Below are 20797 nucleotides of genomic sequence, written 5' to 3' on the forward strand. Positions count from 1 at the left end.
GTAAAACACGTATCATCATTAAGCAGAAGCCAAGAGAATTGTTAGTCTAGACTGAAATGTCGTAATATAAGCAAAAGCTTATTACAGTCAAACTGTCTGCGACCGTGACAGATTTGAGAAAAGGTCACATGCATTTTTACACCAGTGAAAAATTCCGGTTTGTGATTACTTCTGAGCCATGTATAAGGACAAAAAGCAAATCCTTGCATGAATGAGGGTGAACGACATGCAATGGTCCATCTTTGTTAAATTCCTTTAACCTTTGTAAGTAATGACAAGATGAAAATCCAGGGGCTATACAACAATCACTGGTGACAGAGAATGTAACCTAGATGGAAAAGTAACGAATAATGCTAGCAGCAGAATACCGGCAAAGTTTTTCTCACCAGGTTTTGCGCATACTACAATAAATTTCACAAAATCTTAAAGCCTTTGCCACTGGCATATCTGCTATTTCACTTGGTAAACAGGTTCTGCTCCGCACCCTCGAATTAAATCATTATTCCAAAATAAAAACGAATTCTGTTTATTGCCAAAGGTAACGTCATCTTAATCGTATCATTTTCATCAATGGACTAACTAGATGTCTTACCCATTCACGAGCTTACGTCTGAAGCTCTGAAAATTTCATAAGTTAAATCTTTAACAAACCTTTGAAATCGCTTGGAACCGCATACTTGAGTACAATCACATTTTTCTCTTTTCCACACCTGTTTGCTCTGTCAACAGTTAAAGAAAAACTCTACGGTAATGATAATTAACGTTTAATGGTGAGACTAGCAGGCTCGCTCCTCTACGCACAACGAATATATATATGTATATATATATATATATATATATATATATATATATATATATATATATATATATATATATATATATATATATATATATAGTGCATACAATCGTGTTCGTAATTCACCCCCACAGGAAAACTAACCATACTTATAGAAACTCTGGTCGTGTTATAAGCGAGAAATTAGTTTCCAGGTTATATAGTTGAACGATTATTCACAACCCCGACGGGAAACCTTTAAATCACCCGCCACGATTTGTTCTCAGCATGAGTAAACTTGAATCGTAGTAGCTGTAGTACGTTTTGCTGACCCTCGATTGATGCAATGTAACGGATCTGTAAACAAACGCCCATTTACAAACAAAATTTCAAGTAAACGATTTACCATGATCTTAACTCCAGATCACATTATACGCTAGTTATCACTAAAGTACAAAGTAATTTCAGTACAAGGCGGTCATTATCACAAGTAATAAAGTAAACATAACGCAAATAATAATAAGGTTTAATTCACAATGATCATGGAAACTGATGTTACTATTCTTTTCACCTTGTTATATGTATGCATATGTGCTAAAAGTGATCCTGATAATCTTTATCATCATACTTATTACGGATACAGTCTTGCTTATAGTGACAATACTTATAAAATATAATTTTTTACTGTAATCAAGAAGATATAGCTGGCAATCACGTGATCATAACATCTGGCATTTGGCGGGATGCATGGTCGTGACGTTAAGTTTAACTTCCGTCCTCTTATTGGTCGAAGAAGTGACGTCACGAGTAGTCTCCATGAAGTGATTGGCTATAGTATCCATCGTAGAGCGTGATTGGTGGAGAAGCAGTACCCACAATGCCTTGCGACTTCGCCGCTTCCATTTTGAGTTGAGATGATGATATTGTGGAGTGAACACGTGAATTAGTTGTGGTAGTTGAATGACAGACACCGAAGAGAGAAAAGTCTTCCAAGTGTTCTTTGTTGGTGGAATGATCGCGTTGTTTCTTAAGTTAATTTAGTGATACGACCAAATGTGCTCAGTTCTACCGAAAATGGATGTGGCAATGAAATTGGATTTCGAAAGTTGCATCGAGGAAGATGAAGCCGAGAACGCTTCGTTCCAGACTTTGAGCTCGGGTTGTGATATTGATGGGCGTGATATCTCTTGCGATGATATAAACTACCATGTTCCGCCCACTCCATCTCCTGCACGTCTTTTCAGTCCAAGAAAGTCCCTACGAACTGCGGTACGCCCTACGGCCGACAATACAACAGCACAAAGCCTTGAGTCTCCGCCCTATAAAAAGATTCGAGCGTTGAGACTCTTCGATTCTCCCGCTACGCCGAAAACACTTTTGCTAAAGAGCACAACGTCTGGGACATCCTCTGGTGACTCTTCATCTCACAGCAGACCCGTCTCCCGAACGAGGTTATTTCCTTCTGCAAGGGCGAGAACACTTGCCTCGTGGAATAATAACACTACGCCTGTCACTCCTTCCCCACCTGCTTGCGCTACCAGCGCCGTGGTCCATTCCTCCCAGCACGGAAGCGGCGGTAGCACAAATAGCAATGGCTCTGCTAGAAGTAAGGTCAGGGAGGTAGCCAATATTAATCCTTTCACCCCATCTGGGATGTTGTTGTCCTCAAGAAAGAGAACAAGATCACGCAGGGATCACGAGGCCAACTTTGGGTAAGTGATATTCCATAAATTAATTGAACGGTAAAGGTAAAACAGTTGTCTCTTGTGCTTACCCTACCAGATCTCTTAATCATAAGCCAGTATGGGAACTGGGTGGTAGTTTTCATGTTCTGTAGCATCCCATGTCTTGTAAGCAAAGTAAAATTGAGTGGAGGTTTCCCTATCAATTGAACATACCCTGCTGGACTAGTCTTATCAGATTGTAAAGAATGCCACATGACGTATTAAAGACACGAGAATATCGGTAAGAATATATTAATACTTGTAAAAGGGGAGGGGGTTGCTTAGGGAGGGAAAGTCTTAGCCAGCCACGCAAAAATTTTGACCGTATCCTTCAGTGTATTCCGTAGGGTGCCCGACTAGCCTACCACGCCAAGGGGTTGCCGGTGAGCCCATTTAAGGTTATTACAATACTTTTAAATAAAAATACTAATTTACGTTGGCAATTCTTTAGGCTTGGGCCTGTGTTTACTAAGGTGCTAGTTTCATATACTTAATGGGAAATTAACGAGCACAAGTTACGTGGACCCAAATTTTTTATATTTTGTACAGGTTTACAAGCTCTTGTTGCTATGCGCTTCATGTAGCCTAACCGGTGTGGTGAGAGAGGAAAGGGTAGTGTGAAAGAATACCCGCTTCACATTTCTGGACGACCTTTATGTAGTTACTGTATTATTTTACCGTTTGGCAAGTTTTAAAATAATTTGTTAAGCGCGTTTCTTACCCCAGACGCAACTTCCGATATTTCACTTTGCATGTGTTATCGAGTTTGGCGCCCTTTCTATTTAAGTGGTTGTTTACGGCTGTTTGAATACTGTTTCCCATAATATGATGCTTGAGGCAAGCGGTGCAGGTAGTGCGACCGCCCAATGTTATGCCATGTTCGGGTCTCTCTCTCTCTCTCTCTCTCTCTCTCTCTCTCTCTCTCTCTCGGGGCTGTCATTCTGAAGTATTCCAATCTTGCGATATTCTAGTTTTTAATAACATTTATTTTTAGAAAATATTCTAGTTTTTAATAACATTTATTTTAATATAGAAAATACCCATTTCCTCGGTGTTTTGAATATATAACTGTATAATATATAATATATAGATTATATATATATATATAATATAGATATATAATATATATATACACTTTATTTCAGCTCAAGACCATGTGCATACACTCAAATATTAAGCCAAAGTCTCGTTTAATATCTAATTCATTTTACCTTAGGAATAACACCAAAGGGGAATTATATATAGCTAATGAGCAATCAGTGTACGTACAGTATATTTATATAAAAAATAGACTAATTTTAATATATATATATATATATATATATATATATATATATATTAATGTCTAGTATTTTAGTTTAGGATATTTGTGGGACTATCCCTCATTCCAAAATCTATCTTTAAAAAGAGCAAAAAGAAACTAATTAAAGGGAATCAGGTAGAGGTGTATGCATTGGTATAATATTTTGTGCACATGCACTAAACACTCCATATGTATATGAAAGTAAACACATGGGGATTGGGAGTTTAGCATGCAATGTACAGTATGGAGTCAAGTGCCAGTTTAGTCTGTGTAATTGTTTAGTCTGTAATTGTTATAATTACTGTAACAATGAAATCTTAGATTTAACCTGTTTGTTCACTATCTTAGTTCAACATAGAGGCCTGTTTGTATTTTATGATTTTACTCTATCGAATATGATCTCATGTTTAACTAGGGTGTAATTAAGGTCTTGTTTTTTCTTTCCAGGGAAACCGAAATGTCGACCGATATGGACACTAGTTTTGATGATTTCTATTGTGATGATTCCTGTGATGAATGCGAGGATGAAACTGGCCGACCAACAAAGAGACTAGCCATGCAAGATGCTAATGTTTCCCGGTATAACCACGAATTTCTAGAGTTAGCATTGATTGGCCAAGGGGAATTTGGAGGAGTGTATAAATGCAGACATAGATTAGATGGTTGCATTTATGCCATCAAGAAATCTCTCAAGCCTGTTGCTGGATCAGTGAACGAGTAAGTGTGCCCTGGAGGAGTTTTACGTACTGGTATTGACATTCTGAAACATTTGTGTATATCCCCCTCCTCCCTTCTTTTTGTTTTGAAAGCTAATATTAAGCACAATATTTCAGGAGAATAGCATTAAATGAGGTATATGCTCATGCTGTTTTGGGCAAACACCCTCATGTCGTCAGGTACTACTCAGCATGGGCAGAGAATGACCACATGATTATCCAAAATGAATATTGTAATGGAGGCTCCTTAGCAGATGTAGTTGAGAACTGTAGAAGAACTGGCCGAAGACTGAGTGAAAATTTTATCAAACAAGTTTTACTTCACACAGCTAAAGGCTTGAAGTAAGTACTTATTAATTAATTAATGATACAGTATTACCATGAAATAGTAAGTCATTGATATATGTGTGTTCTTTCATATCAAGATCCATATGTAGATCCAAAGTACACAATTATTTTTTTTAATGTAGCCACCAATTCTTCCAACAGGTACATTCATTCTCAACAGCTTGTTCATATGGATATAAAATCTGCTAACATTTTTATATCTCGAGAACAAAAAGTCAAGTTACCCGGAGAAGATTCTGCTGATGATGGATTTGAAGAGGAACAGGTTGAAGAGGTAGAAGAAGTCACTTACAAAATTGGTAAGTTATCATTTGAAAATGTAGTTGTAACGTTGTTTCCTGTTCCAACTGAATAACTTGATTAATTATTAAAGAACAAAATTCATTAGTCAAGTATCCCCATAAGAGGATATTGCTGCCAGTGCACCTTATGTGATGCAATATAGGCATTACTATAGGTTTCTTACAGGTCCTTTTAGGTCCTATAGTGCTTCTAACGAAGTCAGTCAAAAGCCCCCCAAATCGCTTTACAGCACTGAAATATTTCCACTTCTCGAAGATAATTTGTAGATTGTGGATACCCTTTCCATCCTCTGGTATTTCCTGGCTTTGTTTCTCATGTAAACAAGTGTAGAGCTCACTCTTCTTTAAGAAACTATCATAAATGAAGGTATGTGAGCATAAATTAAATGAAATTTAGATATTAACTATCGCCAGGTACTCTCTCCTTCCTTTAAATGTCACTTCATAATTTTGGACTGCTGCATTTTGTCACATCACTTCCAGTAATTATTTGGCTCATTTGTCTTTTAATCAGCTGAGTTTTTCCTTAGTTTCTCTGGTTTTTTCTTACATTTTATGTTTTGTCAAGGTTTTTTCATGATTGCACAAAATGTCCTTTAAAGAGTAATCTCTGTGCATTGGAAATGCTCTCTCTCTCTCTCTCTCTCTCTGGCAGATTTATTTTATTTTTAAAGCTCCATCTTGGGTTATTTCCTTGGATAAGTATTTATAGACATTATAGTATATAACTTCCTTTGTTCAAGGGCTGATGCTTTGTTTTGGGGAGATATCCATTGTTCCTTGTGTTGACCTAGAGGTCCTTTCATGGAATGGGTTAATCCAAGGCTACTGACCCAAAACCATAATTTTCTTCCTCACCATCACTTCAGGGTAAATGCAGATGTGGCAGCATGTGAGGAAAGCTCTGTCACTTGGTCGTAGTTAATATTTTCATATTCTATTTCTAGCAGTATTATCATAAAATTGCCATCAGCTATAATGAGATGTTTCTTAAAACCATTTTTTAAAGAATCGAAAGGGATTCTTCAATAGCCTTATGTGCACAATGAAGGAAAGTACGTTTGGCACCGCGCTTTCACCCTCCTTTGACCAAGTACACTGGGGAGACTATAGCTGCTCCCACTTTTTAGAATTGACTGATGCAACTTTCAGGCTTTCTCCCATGACTGCCTTTAGATTCTCTTACTTCATCTCCTTCACTTTCAGAACCTCACTCTTGATGTCCTACCACAACCACCTTAACTCCCTCTTTTACTGTCTAAAGTGATGAAAGGCTGCAAGTGTCTCAGTGCCTAGTTTAACAGCCTAAAGTATTCCGGGAAATCATGAACCTAGACTTACGACCAGGTGGCAGGTTAAGGATTAAGCTTTTATGCTTACTCAACCAGATTCAGTGATGAACTGCATCATATAAAAGTAGATGCACGTTATTCTAGTATTATACACTTGTCATTGCCTTTATGGCAGATCTTTTACAATGGTATTAGCTTAATGGGTTGATCCTGCCTTTTCTGCCTTTGAACTGTCCATTTAATTGCTTGTTTCAGTATTCTGTCAAATGTCCTTATAATATTGATAAATATGGTGCAATCTCTTCTTTTCACATATGTTGCGTAATGTCTTCCTCTGAACAATGTGGTATAATCTTTTTATTTTACTTTTCCTGTAGTTGTCTTATCATAGACTGCTGTTGTGGCTGACCTGTGGCAGGAAACCAGGCAGTCAGTTTTTTTATTTCAAGTTTTCCTCATCCTGTCTCCGGTACCTTTTCCAGTATTTTCATAGCTTGCTCAAGAAACATGCATCTATAATTACCACATTCCAGTGAGTTCCCTTTTCCTTTGTGTATCATTACTGCAATGGTCTTATCCCAGTTGCCTTTGGTCGCCTCATAGATGACTGGTTCTTCTGGTGTTTTTAGTGACTTGCTATTCCAGATGGTCTGGGGGATTTTCCATTCTTAATCATCATTTATGCCAACATTTGCTAGCAATAAATCATTTTGTTAATGTAATAGAAAACCAATTTATACAGTACAAGGATATTTTGTTAATATAATAGTTTACACGGTACACACTTAATTATTCCATAACTTATTAGCTTTTAACGAAGCCCATCACAATAATACTGTATAAGAGCACTTGGCTGCAAAGCTGCTTTATAGTAATATATACCTATTTTACATCACTAATATGTACACAAAATGACTAGTAATAACAGAAGAACTTTTCCTAGAATTCTGTTCTTTGATGAAGTTCAACTTAAAGAAAATAAATCTTTATTTTCAAATTACTTCAACAACCAAACTGGAAATCCATGATGCTGTTAACTAATACAAAACTGTTATGGTCTGCCTTTCATACAAATAGCAGATCTACAGAATTGTAAGCAGATGATTCATAATGTCAAACTAATGGGCTTATCAGAGGGAGATACTGAAAGTTCCATGATGTCAACATTGAAGTGTTTCTATAACTTGGGGAGAAAATTATCAACTTACTGTCTAAAACTTCACCTACTTTATGTGAGTCCCAAAATTGCATCAACAAATGTAAAGGTGTTAACTACATCTTTATTTATTAATATGACTGATGCAGATGTTGAAAAACTACCTACCTAAAAAATGCAAATAAGCCATATTGGTACCCATGTTGATACCAGTTTTATAATATTGAATTTAATTAAATTTTATTCACACCTTTTACAAGTTTATTACATTAAATTTTTGTTTACAGTATACTGTATGTACTTCTAGATCTGAATTCAGTAACTGTACAGGGTCACAGTGCGTTGACAAGATCTCAGTTTGGGTAGCAGAGTTGTACTCTGAAATTAAAGTAAAATTAAAGGTAGCCCACATTAAGTTAACAGAATGTGTAGGATTTGATTTCCATACAGAATTATATATATATATGTTGTTTTTTTTTTTTTTTTTTTTAGAACCAGACTATCAGATGACAGGTGATAAGTTAGGGTAGTTGCTTTAAAGATAAGTTGGTGTTTTCTGTATATATATATATATATTTTTTTTTTTTTTTTTATTAAATTTGGTTACAGTACTCGAGGACTTTCTTATTGGCTGGACATAGTAGTGGTAAAGTTTTATTCTTTCGTTGACCTGTTTTTAAGGGTTACACTATAGGAAGGCTTTGAAGGTCTAGGCATATCCCCCAAAATGAACCAGGATAATATGAGTACTGTACGTAGGAGTGACTTAATTTCCATGGGGTTGAACAAAGATTGCTTTTGAGAAGGAAAAATAATTTTTATTAGTGAATTCTCATGTGAAACTGTGCCAATAAATGCAAGCACAAAACAAGTGCATGTGCATTTTGTTAAAGATTATTGCTTTATAGCTTTATTTTTGTGGAAGTTGGATGTGAATTTCTTTAATCAATTCTCTCTCTCTCTCTCTCTCTCTCTCTCTCCCCAAATTCACATATGGTCCAGGCCTCTTCGTATACCCATTTTTCATGATGTTTCAGTGCCTTTTTATGGACCTTTGTTGTTACAGAAATTTTTTGACAAACTACTATTCCTCCTTTCTCATGAATGTCCAAACTTTGAGTTATTAGTCTTCCAAGCCTCTGGATAAATCTGCTTTTTGGAGTCACTGCAAAATCTTGACATTAATTGTCAGGTGCCTATATTTCTGCTTTATACATGCTGCAAAGGTTTTTGCTGCATATGTAATTCTCTCTCTCTCTCTCTCTCTCTCTCTCTCTCTCTCTCTCTCTCTCTCTCTCTCTCTCTCTCTCTCTCTCTCTCTCTCTCTCTCTCTCTCTCACACGAGTAGTACAGCATCCTCTTTCCACTTTATGCAGGCTATTGTGAGTTCATCTCAAATACTTGAGATAGCTGTGTGTTGGTAGGCATAGATTTAATTTTCTTTTAGATATTGTTTGAATTTATAGGTAGTTATAGATTTAATTTATCTATATGGACTGTTTGGGAAAAGCTAAACTTTATTTCATCTGTGGTATAGAATTTTAAACATTGTTTCATCAGAGTTATCAGAATTGTGCAAAAGACCATGGTGTTTGTTTGGGAACAGCTAAACTTTATTTCATCTGTGGTATAGAATTTTAAACACTGTATCATCAAAGTTATGGGAATTGTGCAAAAGACCATTGTGTTTATAAAATGGCCATTGTTTGGTGATTTGCAAAAGTGGATAGGGCATATATATATGGAGAGATATCTGATGTAAATGTGGTTCTGGGTTGGACTGGGTATTTTGAATTTGGATCTTGGTATCTATTCTGTATGAATTCACACATTGCATTTTTTAATTGCAGGTGATCTTGGTCATGTAACTTCAGTCTTAAATCCCCAAGTTGAAGAAGGCGATTGCAGATATCTTCCCCGAGAGATATTGCAGGATGATTTTAGTCACTTACAAAAAGCAGATATTTTTGCTCTTGGGCTCACCATGTATGAAGCTGCGAGAGGAAAGCCGTTGCCTCTCAATGGAGAAGAATGGCATAATATTCGTAATGGTGAACTGGAGCACATTCCTGGTTATTCCATGGAATTTCAGAAGTTGCTGAAACAGATGGTGCATGCAGATCCAGCTGCTCGTCCCACTGCTGCACAGCTAGTTAATCATCCTGCATTGTGTCCTCCAACAAGTATGTCTCGCACAGAATTACGTCGTGAGCTTAATGCTGAGCGTCTGAAGAACGAGATTTTATCACGACAGTTGAAAGAGGCAGCCAAGTGTTTGCAAAGTCTAACTCCTGGAGTAGCCTCAACAATAGCTGCTGTAGCTTCAGGAGTACTAGCAGGGATTGCTCCAACTCCTGTTGGTGTTCCTCAGTTTCCTTCCCAAAGATCAGGACCTACCACTAGAAATTCCAGACTAATAGGAAAAAAGGTGAACAGAAGTCTGAGCACCAGTGATTTCTGACTCAAGTAATGAGTAGTCATGTAATCATTTTTGTTTTATTTTATATATAGTCTGGGCTTCAGTGTATTCCTTCCATGTTGGTTGAGTGCTAAAGGAAGTCCTGCTGTGAAGTGGTTCTAGTCTTTGCATGGGGTGGTTCTCGTGCAGTGCTCATATCTACGCAGAATAATTAGTCGGCAATTGTATAGGTTTATTTATCTATATATTTACCTTGCTTTCCTTTTTATACTTTTTTGGCATCTTGCAGCTGTTATTTTTTAGAAAAGCAACCAGAGGGTCTTTGTACAGGTGTCATTTAATTTATATTTGCAATTACTAAAGTAAAAATAACTGTCCTTTAACAAACTTAATATTTTTGGCCTGTTTGCTGCCAGCTCTTATTTTATATGCATTAATAAAATCTGAATTTATGTGCCTTATATTTTGTGATAGTAGTTGTATCAAGTATTTCTAGGGTAATTGTAAAGTTTCCCAAGTAAAAGATTATTTTATTTTGAATTGTTTTCACTACATAATGATATGTATCCATGGTCATTTTTTTTAATGCATGGAAGAATTGGTGTTTCAATTAGCCATGTCACAAAGTTTTCAATAAAGTAAACTTTTAGGTTTCAAACTGTCTTCTGATAAGACATTCCGTCTACTGTGATCTTTTTGCCTTCCTGTACTGTTTTGTATAAATAAATTTTATATATTTTATAAGTTTTTCATTGTACTTCCATTTACTGTTATTTTGGGAAAGCAGTTTTTAAGCAATGTGCTCATGGCTGTAAATTGTAGTGGGCTTTTGTATTTTCCTAATAAGTGGAATTCCAAAAGGCTGGTTGTAGGATAAACTTTTTTGACGGACAGATGTACTGAAGTTTTGTGACAATTTTTGTTGCTAATATAGAGTACCCAAATTTTTTGTCTTTGTGTAAGTTGCTTAATTTCTGTCAAGTTTTTTTAATAAATAAAGGTTTACTAAACTTTTTAATTGGGAATCCTTTGTATATTTGATTGAGGAAATTTGGTGATAGTATACTCAACAGAAAGATTGCATGTTCTGTAAAAGTACAGTGCACTGAATGGTGTTTATGAATATTTAATGACTAAGAGGCTGGCCCAGTCCATGTACATTACTATTACATTTCAAATTAAACCATTAAGGATTTTCAGGAAATTTGAATTTGCTATGTAAGATATAAAGTTCCTTCAACAGGCCGCCTGTGATGGGTTGGGTACAGTGTAATAAATGTGTTTGCATCAAATACTGCTGTAGCTCAAAATTGCTTCAGCACGTTTTGGTTTGATATAATTTGAACTGGACAGGAGAAGCTTAGAGAGTAGACTGCTTTTAATAATACTTGCAGGGAAGAAAATATTACCTACTTAATGATGCATCGCTCAGAACTCGTGCCAAGTTAAACACTACCTTTATTGCGTCAAACCTGGATGAAGGCCCAAAGTGTAAACAAGTAAGGAGTTTGAGATCCAGATACAGTACTCAAAAGGCATCAGTATATCAAGTGAATGACCAGAAGGGGATACATGTTCTAGCATATCCAACTCGTACGTACTATGCTTAGTCAACCTGATCATCTTGGAAGGTCACACAAAAATAGCTGGAGTGATGATAGGCCTAGCTGGTTATGTCTGAATAGAGGCAAAACATTTAAGGCCTAAACTTAACCTGAACTAATAGCAAAGCCCTCGTCGACCAAATGATAATACTGTATCTTATATCACAATAGAATTAGTTCAGATGGCTACTGAAATCTTGGGCAATGGTCAATGAGCAGCTCAAACTGGTAAGAAAGATGAACAGTTGCATTTAGTGGCGCCACTGTTCTGTACAGACCATTTTTAAGATGGAGCAAGGATTCCAAGGTACTGTCTTGGAATCTGGAGAACAAAGATGATGCTGTTAACTGCATCAGCAGCTGCAAAACAACTTTTTAAAGGGCTCCTGTGTGGTTGCCAGTTGAGGCTGAAATGAGGTCCAATTTATGAGTGGAATGTAAAGGAACCCTTCCCCTGTCTCATCTCATTTATTTTCTGGATTTCATTATCTTCTTATCTATTCTCCCCAACTCTTGCTGTCTTAATATTAAAGCTGAAAGTGCACCAAGGGAATTTAAGAGCTAGTCCCTGACGAGCTCAGAGACTAGATCTTAAACTCGGGAGAAAAGCAGTAACCACCGTTGTTAATGGATACAATAATGTAGCTCTCTAAGAACGATAAACTCCATTTATAAGGAGAGTTGCATACAAAAGTAACAGATTTCCTTAATGTGACGCAAGTTCCAGAACTCCATCCTTTCAGTTTAGTTCAGTTTGATGGCGTGCATTATTACAATACATTTGCAATGTTCCACCAGGTTTTCCTTTACGACTATAGCAGGCACCATTTTCATTTTGCATGTAATAACTGTTCCCACACTAATAATTTGAGTGATCGTTTTTCAGAAAAGTAAATAAATCCTTTAATTGTGATGGCTAAAAGGCAAATAAGAAGGACCTTGAAATAATTGGCAATTTGATGTTAGTGATTTGATGCCCGTGCTGTCGCGAATTTTCTTCTACGACTGGGAAGGTTCTAAGTGAAAAAATTGGATCCGTTTTTTCTCGACACCTGCAATGGTGAATTTTTACTTGTCTAAATTTTATAGATTAGCTAATGTTAATTTACGAGTTGCAAATCACTTTCAATAAACTTCAGTTGATCAAGAAACTGATAATTCCTTACATAAATGATAACTGTGTCTAATGACTGACAACGCTTAGCCATTATTACATTAGTTACTGTTAATTCTACATAAACTTTTTGAAAGACAAACAAATTCTTGTAATAATTAAAATTTGTATTCATACAAAATCAAAGATACAATAACCCATTATGAAAACAAGCATTGATGACATCTAAAGAGCAAGTAAAAAATAAGCCGTCGAGTTTTCTGTACAGCCGTGGCCCAAGAAATTCAGCCACGGTCTGGTGGCGGCCTGTGTTGTTGGTACCTATGGCGGTGCCAGAAGTATGATCATGGCTAACTTTAACCTTAAATAGAATAAAAACTACTGAGGCTAGAGGGTTTCAATTTGGTATGTTTGATGATCGGAGGGTGGATGATCAACATACCAATTTGCAGCCCTCTAGCCTCAGTAGTTTTTAAGATCTGGGGATGGATAGAAAAAGTGCGGACGGACAGACAAAACCGTCACAGTAGCTTTCTTTTACAGAAAATTAAAAAGGAATCAAGAGAGGAAATTTACAAGTTAGTTATCCTTCCTTCACCTTTGTTGTATCTAAACCCCTTCGATTTTTATTTACCCATGCTCTTATTCGTATCCTCCTTTCTAAGGTATGTATGTGTCGGAGGTCTTTCTCTTACTGTTTGTTTTGTTATAGTGATGTACATCACGGAACATATTTTTAAGTTACTTCATTCTCTGATGACATTTAATATGGATGGGCATGACCCCATCCCGTGTGAATTTATATGATATATATATATATACATATATATAATATATATGTATATATATATATATATATATATATATATATATATATATATATATATATATATATATATATATATATATATATAGGTGTGTGTAATTTTAGTGTGGTGCAAGTTATTCCTAGAGTAAAATGAATTCGATATTAAGGGGTCCTTGCGGCATAGTTTTTGAAAGCATAAAAAGTCACGTGTGAATTGCTGGTATGGCTATATATGTATATATATACATATATAAACATTAGACTTTATCACATAAGAGACAACAGACATAATATCATTTTATGCATGCACGAACATATCCACAAACAATAATTAGCAGCAGACAAAGCATTGTAATTTGGGCACCTTTACGTTAAAACAAGCGAAACATGTCAGTCGCAAAAAAGCTCACGGACGTCTGCAGGTAATTACGGTAACATTGGCAAAGCTTATTATTTAAACATTTACAGGGAATTTCAGTGTGTAGCAGGATACGATACTTGTTAGATGAACCAAATGTGACATTCAGCAGGTTCATGAAATCAGTGAATGGAAAAATAAGGATTTGAATGATATGCATCCTCAAGGACAGCTGTCGTTATTGACACGGAAACTCCTGATTTTATCGATCAAATTAACCAATTTGTTTTCCAATGGAATATAACGTCTTGATCGTGTGGGAAAAAGAGTCAGGCATAGAGAAAGAATTTAGCGATGTTTCAGAGTGGTTTGTCACGCATCTAAGATTTCATTTTCTTTAATCCACGTTACGATTCATAGAAAATGTATTATTGAGTAACTGCTTTGTTTATTCTACTCCGGTGGCTCTCGGGCCTCTTGGTGGCCCATGGACGCTTGCACCAGACCTCTCCACGTTCCCCTGTTGAGAGCTGTATCTCTCGAGTTACTCTCAGGATCCTCCACTCCCAATTCTCTTAGATCTCTAAACACATTATCTTTCCATCTCATCCTCGGTCTCCTCACCGGTCTTCTCCCTTCCACTGATCCTTCCGTAACCACTTTAGGCATTCTGCCCTCCTCCATTCTAACCGCATGTCCAGCCCAACGTATCCTCTGTGATCTTACATAGCAAATTATTAGCTGTTGTCCGGTTAAATCTCCCATTTCATTGTTGCGCCTTCTTCTCCAAACACCTTCATTTATATCGTAAATGGGACCAGTTGTTCTACGCAAAATGTTATTTTCAAAAACCAGTAGTCTCTGTTCTTGACTTTTAGTCAGTGCCCAGGTCTCACAAGCATATAGTACTACTGGCCTGATAATGGTGTTATAAATTCTTAATTTGGTAGACCTTGTCATGTTTCTGCTCTTTAATAGATGTTGTAGACTGAAAAAGCACCCTGCTGTATTCTAGCCAGAACCTCTCTCTCCATCTCATTTCTGGATATTAACATACTTCCTAGATATTCAATTTCCATCACCCTCTCAATATCTCCCATATTTTGTTGTTGTGGTTGTTGTTGGTTGTTCCTTGACAATCCCATCATTTTGGTTTTACTTCCACTGATCTCTAGCCCCACTCTGGCAGCAGTTTCTCTGAATGGTATATACAAACGTTCTATATTTTGTAATTACTTTGTTTAACATAACATTATGTGGCTCCTGCTCATGGCTCACGAGAAAGCGAGAGCCGTAAGTTCTGGTAAGACATCCATCACTTATTAATAAAACCCAAACTTAATATAGAAATTGTTTACTTCGATTTAAATACTAAAATTTTGCGACTCGTTTTCAAACTTCTTCCGCAATCTTCAATTGCCCGTAGAGCATCTTCAAACTATTTCCCATGCCTAACTAAAGTTAAGGTCACATAGATGGAGAATGAACTCTTATCCGTAATGCAAAGCAATTTAACTGCTTAAAATCTCTGAGAATTACTTATCTCCAGATTTTTAAACGATATATGCAACTGATAGTTTTTCTTGAAAACTACATTGTCATGCTATATATTATTTTCTATTCATATTTCTGTATGCATTTAACTTGAATTTGAAATTTGGACAACGTACCTGTACCTGTGAATACCTGCTTTGCATTCCATACGCACACACACACACACACACGAACACACACACACACACACACACACACACATATATATATATATATATATATATATATATATATATATATATATATATATATATATATATATATATATATATATTTCATATTTCATATATATATATGTATATAAATAATGTATATATATATATATATATATATATATATATATATATATATATATATATATATATAGACCATGCTTGTGTGCACCAGAGGCGCTGGAGGACCCTGACCTACTATGATGAGAATTATAATAAAGGAGGCTGGAGATGAGTGGAGATTTGTGGAAGGTAAAGGCATGAATGGTGGAATTTCACAGAGATCTTTTGCGTCATGCAGTGTTGAGTCAATGATTTATATATATATATATATATATATATATATATATATATATATATATATATATATATATATATATATATATATATATATATATATATACAAACAGACATCTATACACACACACACACACATCACACACACACACACACACACATATATATATATATATATATATATATATATATATATATATATATATATATATATATATATATATATATATATACATATATATATATATATATATCATTGACTCCAACACAAATCTCTGCTCTTCTCCAGCCTCCTTTATTATAATTCTCATCATAGTAGGTCAGGGTCCTCCAGCTCCTGATCTAGTTTCACTGTCATACCTTGGTACAGGGTGCTGGTGCCTATGCAAGTTATAGCATCAAAAATTTGACTGCAATGTTGATTTCATCTTGACCTTACCTGTAAAAGACAAACAAAACATTGTAAATGGAAGCAAAAATTAAAGTTATTTAAGAAAGTCATGCTTTATTTATATTTCACTGAAACGTAATATTTCTATCGCACTCTCTCTCTCTCTCTCTCTCTCTCTCTCTCTCTCTCTCTTTTATTTGGGTTATTGCAGTCAAATGGATATAAAAAACACTGAACGAATTCTTTTCATTTTTTCATACCTTTTATATGCAATATCTATTTCCTTTTAGATTCTAACATTTTAATTCTAAAAAGCTCATTATTTCACCGGGATCATCAAGATTTGCTCTCATAACTTATGTAAAAAAATATAGCTTGAGTTAAATTCAATAAACATTTGGAATTTTAATAACTTACGTGAATTTTGTTATTTTCAACCCACGTAAAAAAAAAAAAATGGAAGTACAGTATCGAAATAAACTATAACAGGAAACGAAATTACGAATAGACAGGAACATAATAGAAAAGACCTATAGTACCTTATATTAGGGAAGGGAAAATAATGGTTAACAAACACACACACACCACACACACACACACACACACACACACACACACACACACACATATATATATATATATATATATATATATATATATATATATATATATATATATATATATATATATATATATATATATATATATATATATATATATATATATATATATATATATATATATATATATATATATATATATATATATATATATATATATATATTAGCAGATGCTCACTATCACTCGCATTTACTAGTTCCCATATCCATAACATACCCATACCCATACCATGCCCATACCCTATCTGTATCTTACCCATACCCATACCCATACTAACAACTGTATCATACTCATACCATACCCATACCCATTCCACACCCATATCCATGCCATAACCATATCCGTAACATACCCATACCCATACCAATACCCATACCCATATCCTTACCACACCCATACCTATACCCATACCCAAATCCATTCCATACCCATATCCATACCCATACCATTCCCATACCTTCCAGTCATATACAAACAACTGACCATATCTTGGTGTAGGTGCAGGAGCATCTGTTGATGGGTTTTGAATCAATGCTGGTGCCATTGGCGGTTCTGGACCATCACCTGTAGTGCCTAGAATTACCCACTAAGTCCATTTCGAAACGTTGATAATTTCTAGACAGTTATTAAAATATTATTCTTGAAAGACGTCTTCACAACTCCAGAATCCTTTGAAGCAGTCTTCGGCTGCTCCTGAAGCATTCCTGGAGAAATGCCCATTGGACTGTAACATCTTAAATTCTTAAAGACTCCAGGATCCTGTGAAGCCGTCTTCAGCTCCTAAACCCATACCCATACCCATGTCTGTACCATACCCATACCCATATCTGTACCATACCCATATCCTTACCATACCCATACCTATACCAATGCCCATATCCATTCCATACCCATATCCATACCCATACCATACCATACCATACCATTCCCATGTCTCCTGGTCGTATACAGGCATCATAAAACATGGAAAAAGGAAAAGGGAAGGGGAGGGGGAGGGAAGAGCAATGGGAAAGGAGGAGGGGAGCGGAGGAGGAAGTCGGGAGGGGATTATCGTTTTTTCATGAGGGAGTTGAGGTCCCAAGGAATGATGTCCTTACAAATCTATAAACATTTAAACAGGGAAAAGGGATGAGCGAAGGGGAGGGAAGAGGGATGGGAAAGGAGGAGGGGGGGGAGGAGGAAGGGGGAGGGGGATTACCGTTTTTCCATGAGGGTGTTGAGGTCCCGGGGGGAGTGGGGTGTTTTTAGGGGCCACGCTGCTTAAACCAGTTTTTTTTTTTTGGGGGGAGGAGTGGGATGTGGGAGGCGAAGTCCTGGGGAGAAGGGATGTTTAAGGACCTCCCCTGCTTAAACCAGCTTTTGGAGGGGAGAGGGAGGTGGAAGGAATGGGGACACACGCAGAAAAAAACCAAATGAAATTATATATATATATATATATATATATATATATATATATATATATATATATATATATATATATATATATATATGTGTGTGTGTGTGTGTGTGTGTGTGTGTGTGTGTGTGTGTGTGTGTGTGTGTGCGTGTGTGTGGTGTGTGTATGTGTGTTAACCATTATTTTTGCTTCCCTTAATATAGGGAACTATATGTCTATTAATATAAACCAAGGACATTCCAGTAACATTTCCCCATCTCCCAATCTCTCCCTCCCTCTCATTTCCCTTTTTCTCACCATAAAGAAAACAGCAGGCAGATTCATAAGCATGAACACGTTTTTCATGCCTGAAATTTATTCTCTTTTCTCCCTCTTAGGTTGAATATCATATTGCTCTGCCTTAGACCACCCATAAATAATAGGCCTATTTCGTACACTTGCCGATTTTTGTTGATAATATAACAATACTAGCACATGAATGATGAGCTTGTAACAAACAGTCTACCCAGGTCCAAAGCAAACGAACGATGGACTTAAACAGCTATTTTTTTTATCCCACTGTAGGCAGATAAAAAGACATCTGGCTATGCGAGTGCCAGTAAAATGTATTTTGATAACTGCTTGCATATAAATTACATGAGTGGGTTAATATTCGAAATAAGCAAGAAATATTGTTGTCTATGAGGCTGTGTAGGGTCTGGGGCAGGTGGATAGAACCACTGCTGCATTGGCTGGAAGGCGGGAAATTTTAACATGGCATGGCAGCAATGGTACTGTGGTTTTCTTTCCAGAAATGCATATTTATATAATTTTTTCTTAAGCATACGAATAATTAATAGCTCAGTGCTTGGGCACGTTTGGACTATTCAGCTAAATATATTATCCAGCAAAAGTTTAAAATCCCATTCAGTTCCAGTCATCCCCAGCGTTAATTGGCATACATACGGCATAAAAGGCTAGCCTAGGCATGCAATTTTTTTTTAATGTTGGGAATTGGAAGATAATTAGAATGAATAAATAAAGTTTACAATAAAAAAAAGTAATTTTGATTGAAATGGAATGAATGCGTGTTTAAAATGTGGCCAGTAAAATAAAATACCTGGTGAATCAATAGCATAGACCTCATTGTTCCATGCTTTATGTTTTAGCGGTAAACAATTAAAGGTTATTTTGCAGTTTACGGACGTAGATATTTCTTTGGTATCATAATAAAGTCATATTTATTTACATGCAATGAAATTGTACATAGAATAAAGCTTGAATGGTACGAAAATCTTGTGATTTGAACAGTTTTTTGTGCATAGGTCTATGTATGGTCTGGGCTATACTAACGAGATAAATCATAATTAATGAAAGCTCATCGTTCTTTTGTGTTCGGTCTGAGTAGATTGTCTGACACAATCTCGTCTGTTGTGTGCTTGTGTTGGTATATTATGAATACAGATCGGCCAGTCTATGATTTATATCAGAAGGGGAGTGGACAGATGAAATGGAATCGACTATGACACCTAGGCCTACTTACAATCTTAACCAGTTGCACATGTTTTTCTCTCATTAAGGATCCAGTGAATCATATTTCATTTCTACTTTTTGACAGGCAGAAGTTCAAATATAAGCCTATGATTCATTCATTTATCCAAAATGTTACATGTAACAGGTAAATCAAAATAAAGAGAGAATGTTACAGATACCTGAGTCAACAGCTGCACTGTTAGCCTCCACAGGCGTAGACTTTAACCCCGTGTGGTACTCCCAGTTTCCTTGCATTTGCTGGGCAGCAGTTAAATCACCCCATGCCAGATGTTTCTTGCAAAATCTTTAGGTTGAAAATAAGTCAAACACATCCCTTCCTTTTTGGCTTTGATACGAGTATTATCACTTATGTTCGCCCAATCCAATATAGGCCTAGTTCTGGATCCTTAAGGAAGTGGTAGAAGCTAAACACAATGTTCCCTTTTTGAGGTTGATAGTGTCACTAATGTTCGCTCACTTCCCATCCACTGAAAATCTAGATGCTTTAGGAAAAGGTACGAGCTAGGACACACACAAACAGCACATATCACCAAAGCAGTTACGTAATGAACCATGGAAAAATATCAACAGACGCCCCACACACGCATGTTGCTTGCAAGACTGAGGAAGATCTTGACGGATCCGCTGTGCGGATATGTATGATATGACGTCATCACAAAGAATGCTGAAGATCTTAATATCAATGTTTATATTCGAATGACTGTCTATCTATCTATCTATCTATCTATCTATCTATCTATCTATCTATCTATCTATCTATCTATCTATCTATCTATCTATCTATCTATACACACGTCGGAAAAAATTAAACACAATGGCCAAACAGTGAAGGACGAGTCATAAGTTTTTATACTTTAGTATGGAAAGCTTTTAC

At 36.1% G+C, this 20797-nt stretch overlaps 2 protein-coding genes across 2 annotated transcripts in view; one reads left to right on the plus strand and one right to left on the minus strand.

Moving 5' to 3' along the window:
- ND-B17 (NADH dehydrogenase (ubiquinone) B17 subunit) overlaps positions 1-20560 on the minus strand; it is a 285419-nt gene extending 264859 nt beyond the window's left edge. Inside the window, exon 1 of the transcript XR_010857622.1 lies at positions 20082-20560. The gene's annotated coding sequence lies outside the window, so the exon portion shown is untranslated. The remainder of the gene's footprint in view (positions 1-20081) is intronic.
- Wee1 (Wee1 kinase) lies at positions 1635-10776 on the plus strand. Its single transcript, XM_067130233.1, has 5 exons — positions 1635-2487; positions 4250-4519; positions 4636-4860; positions 5008-5165; positions 9467-10776. Exons 1-5 carry the CDS (start codon positions 1829-1831, stop codon positions 10075-10077), a joined length of 1923 nt encoding a protein of 640 aa, XP_066986334.1. The 5' UTR covers positions 1635-1828; the 3' UTR covers positions 10078-10776.
- Positions 20561-20797: the final 237 nt, after the last annotated feature.

The sequence above is a fragment of the Macrobrachium rosenbergii genome, chromosome 28 (assembly GCF_040412425.1).
Source record: "Macrobrachium rosenbergii isolate ZJJX-2024 chromosome 28, ASM4041242v1, whole genome shotgun sequence".
Taxonomy (NCBI): domain Eukaryota; kingdom Metazoa; phylum Arthropoda; class Malacostraca; order Decapoda; family Palaemonidae; genus Macrobrachium; species Macrobrachium rosenbergii.

Coding starts and splice junctions, on each gene's coding strand:
- Wee1 (XM_067130233.1), top strand. CDS start 1,829: ATGTGCTCAGTTCTACCGAAAATGGATGTGGCAATGAAATTGGATTTC. Junction 2,488..4,249: donor GATCACGAGGCCAACTTTGG/GTAAGTGATATT, acceptor TTTTCTTTCCAG/GGAAACCGAAATGTCGACCG. Junction 4,520..4,635: donor GTTGCTGGATCAGTGAACGA/GTAAGTGTGCCC, acceptor ACAATATTTCAG/GAGAATAGCATTAAATGAGG.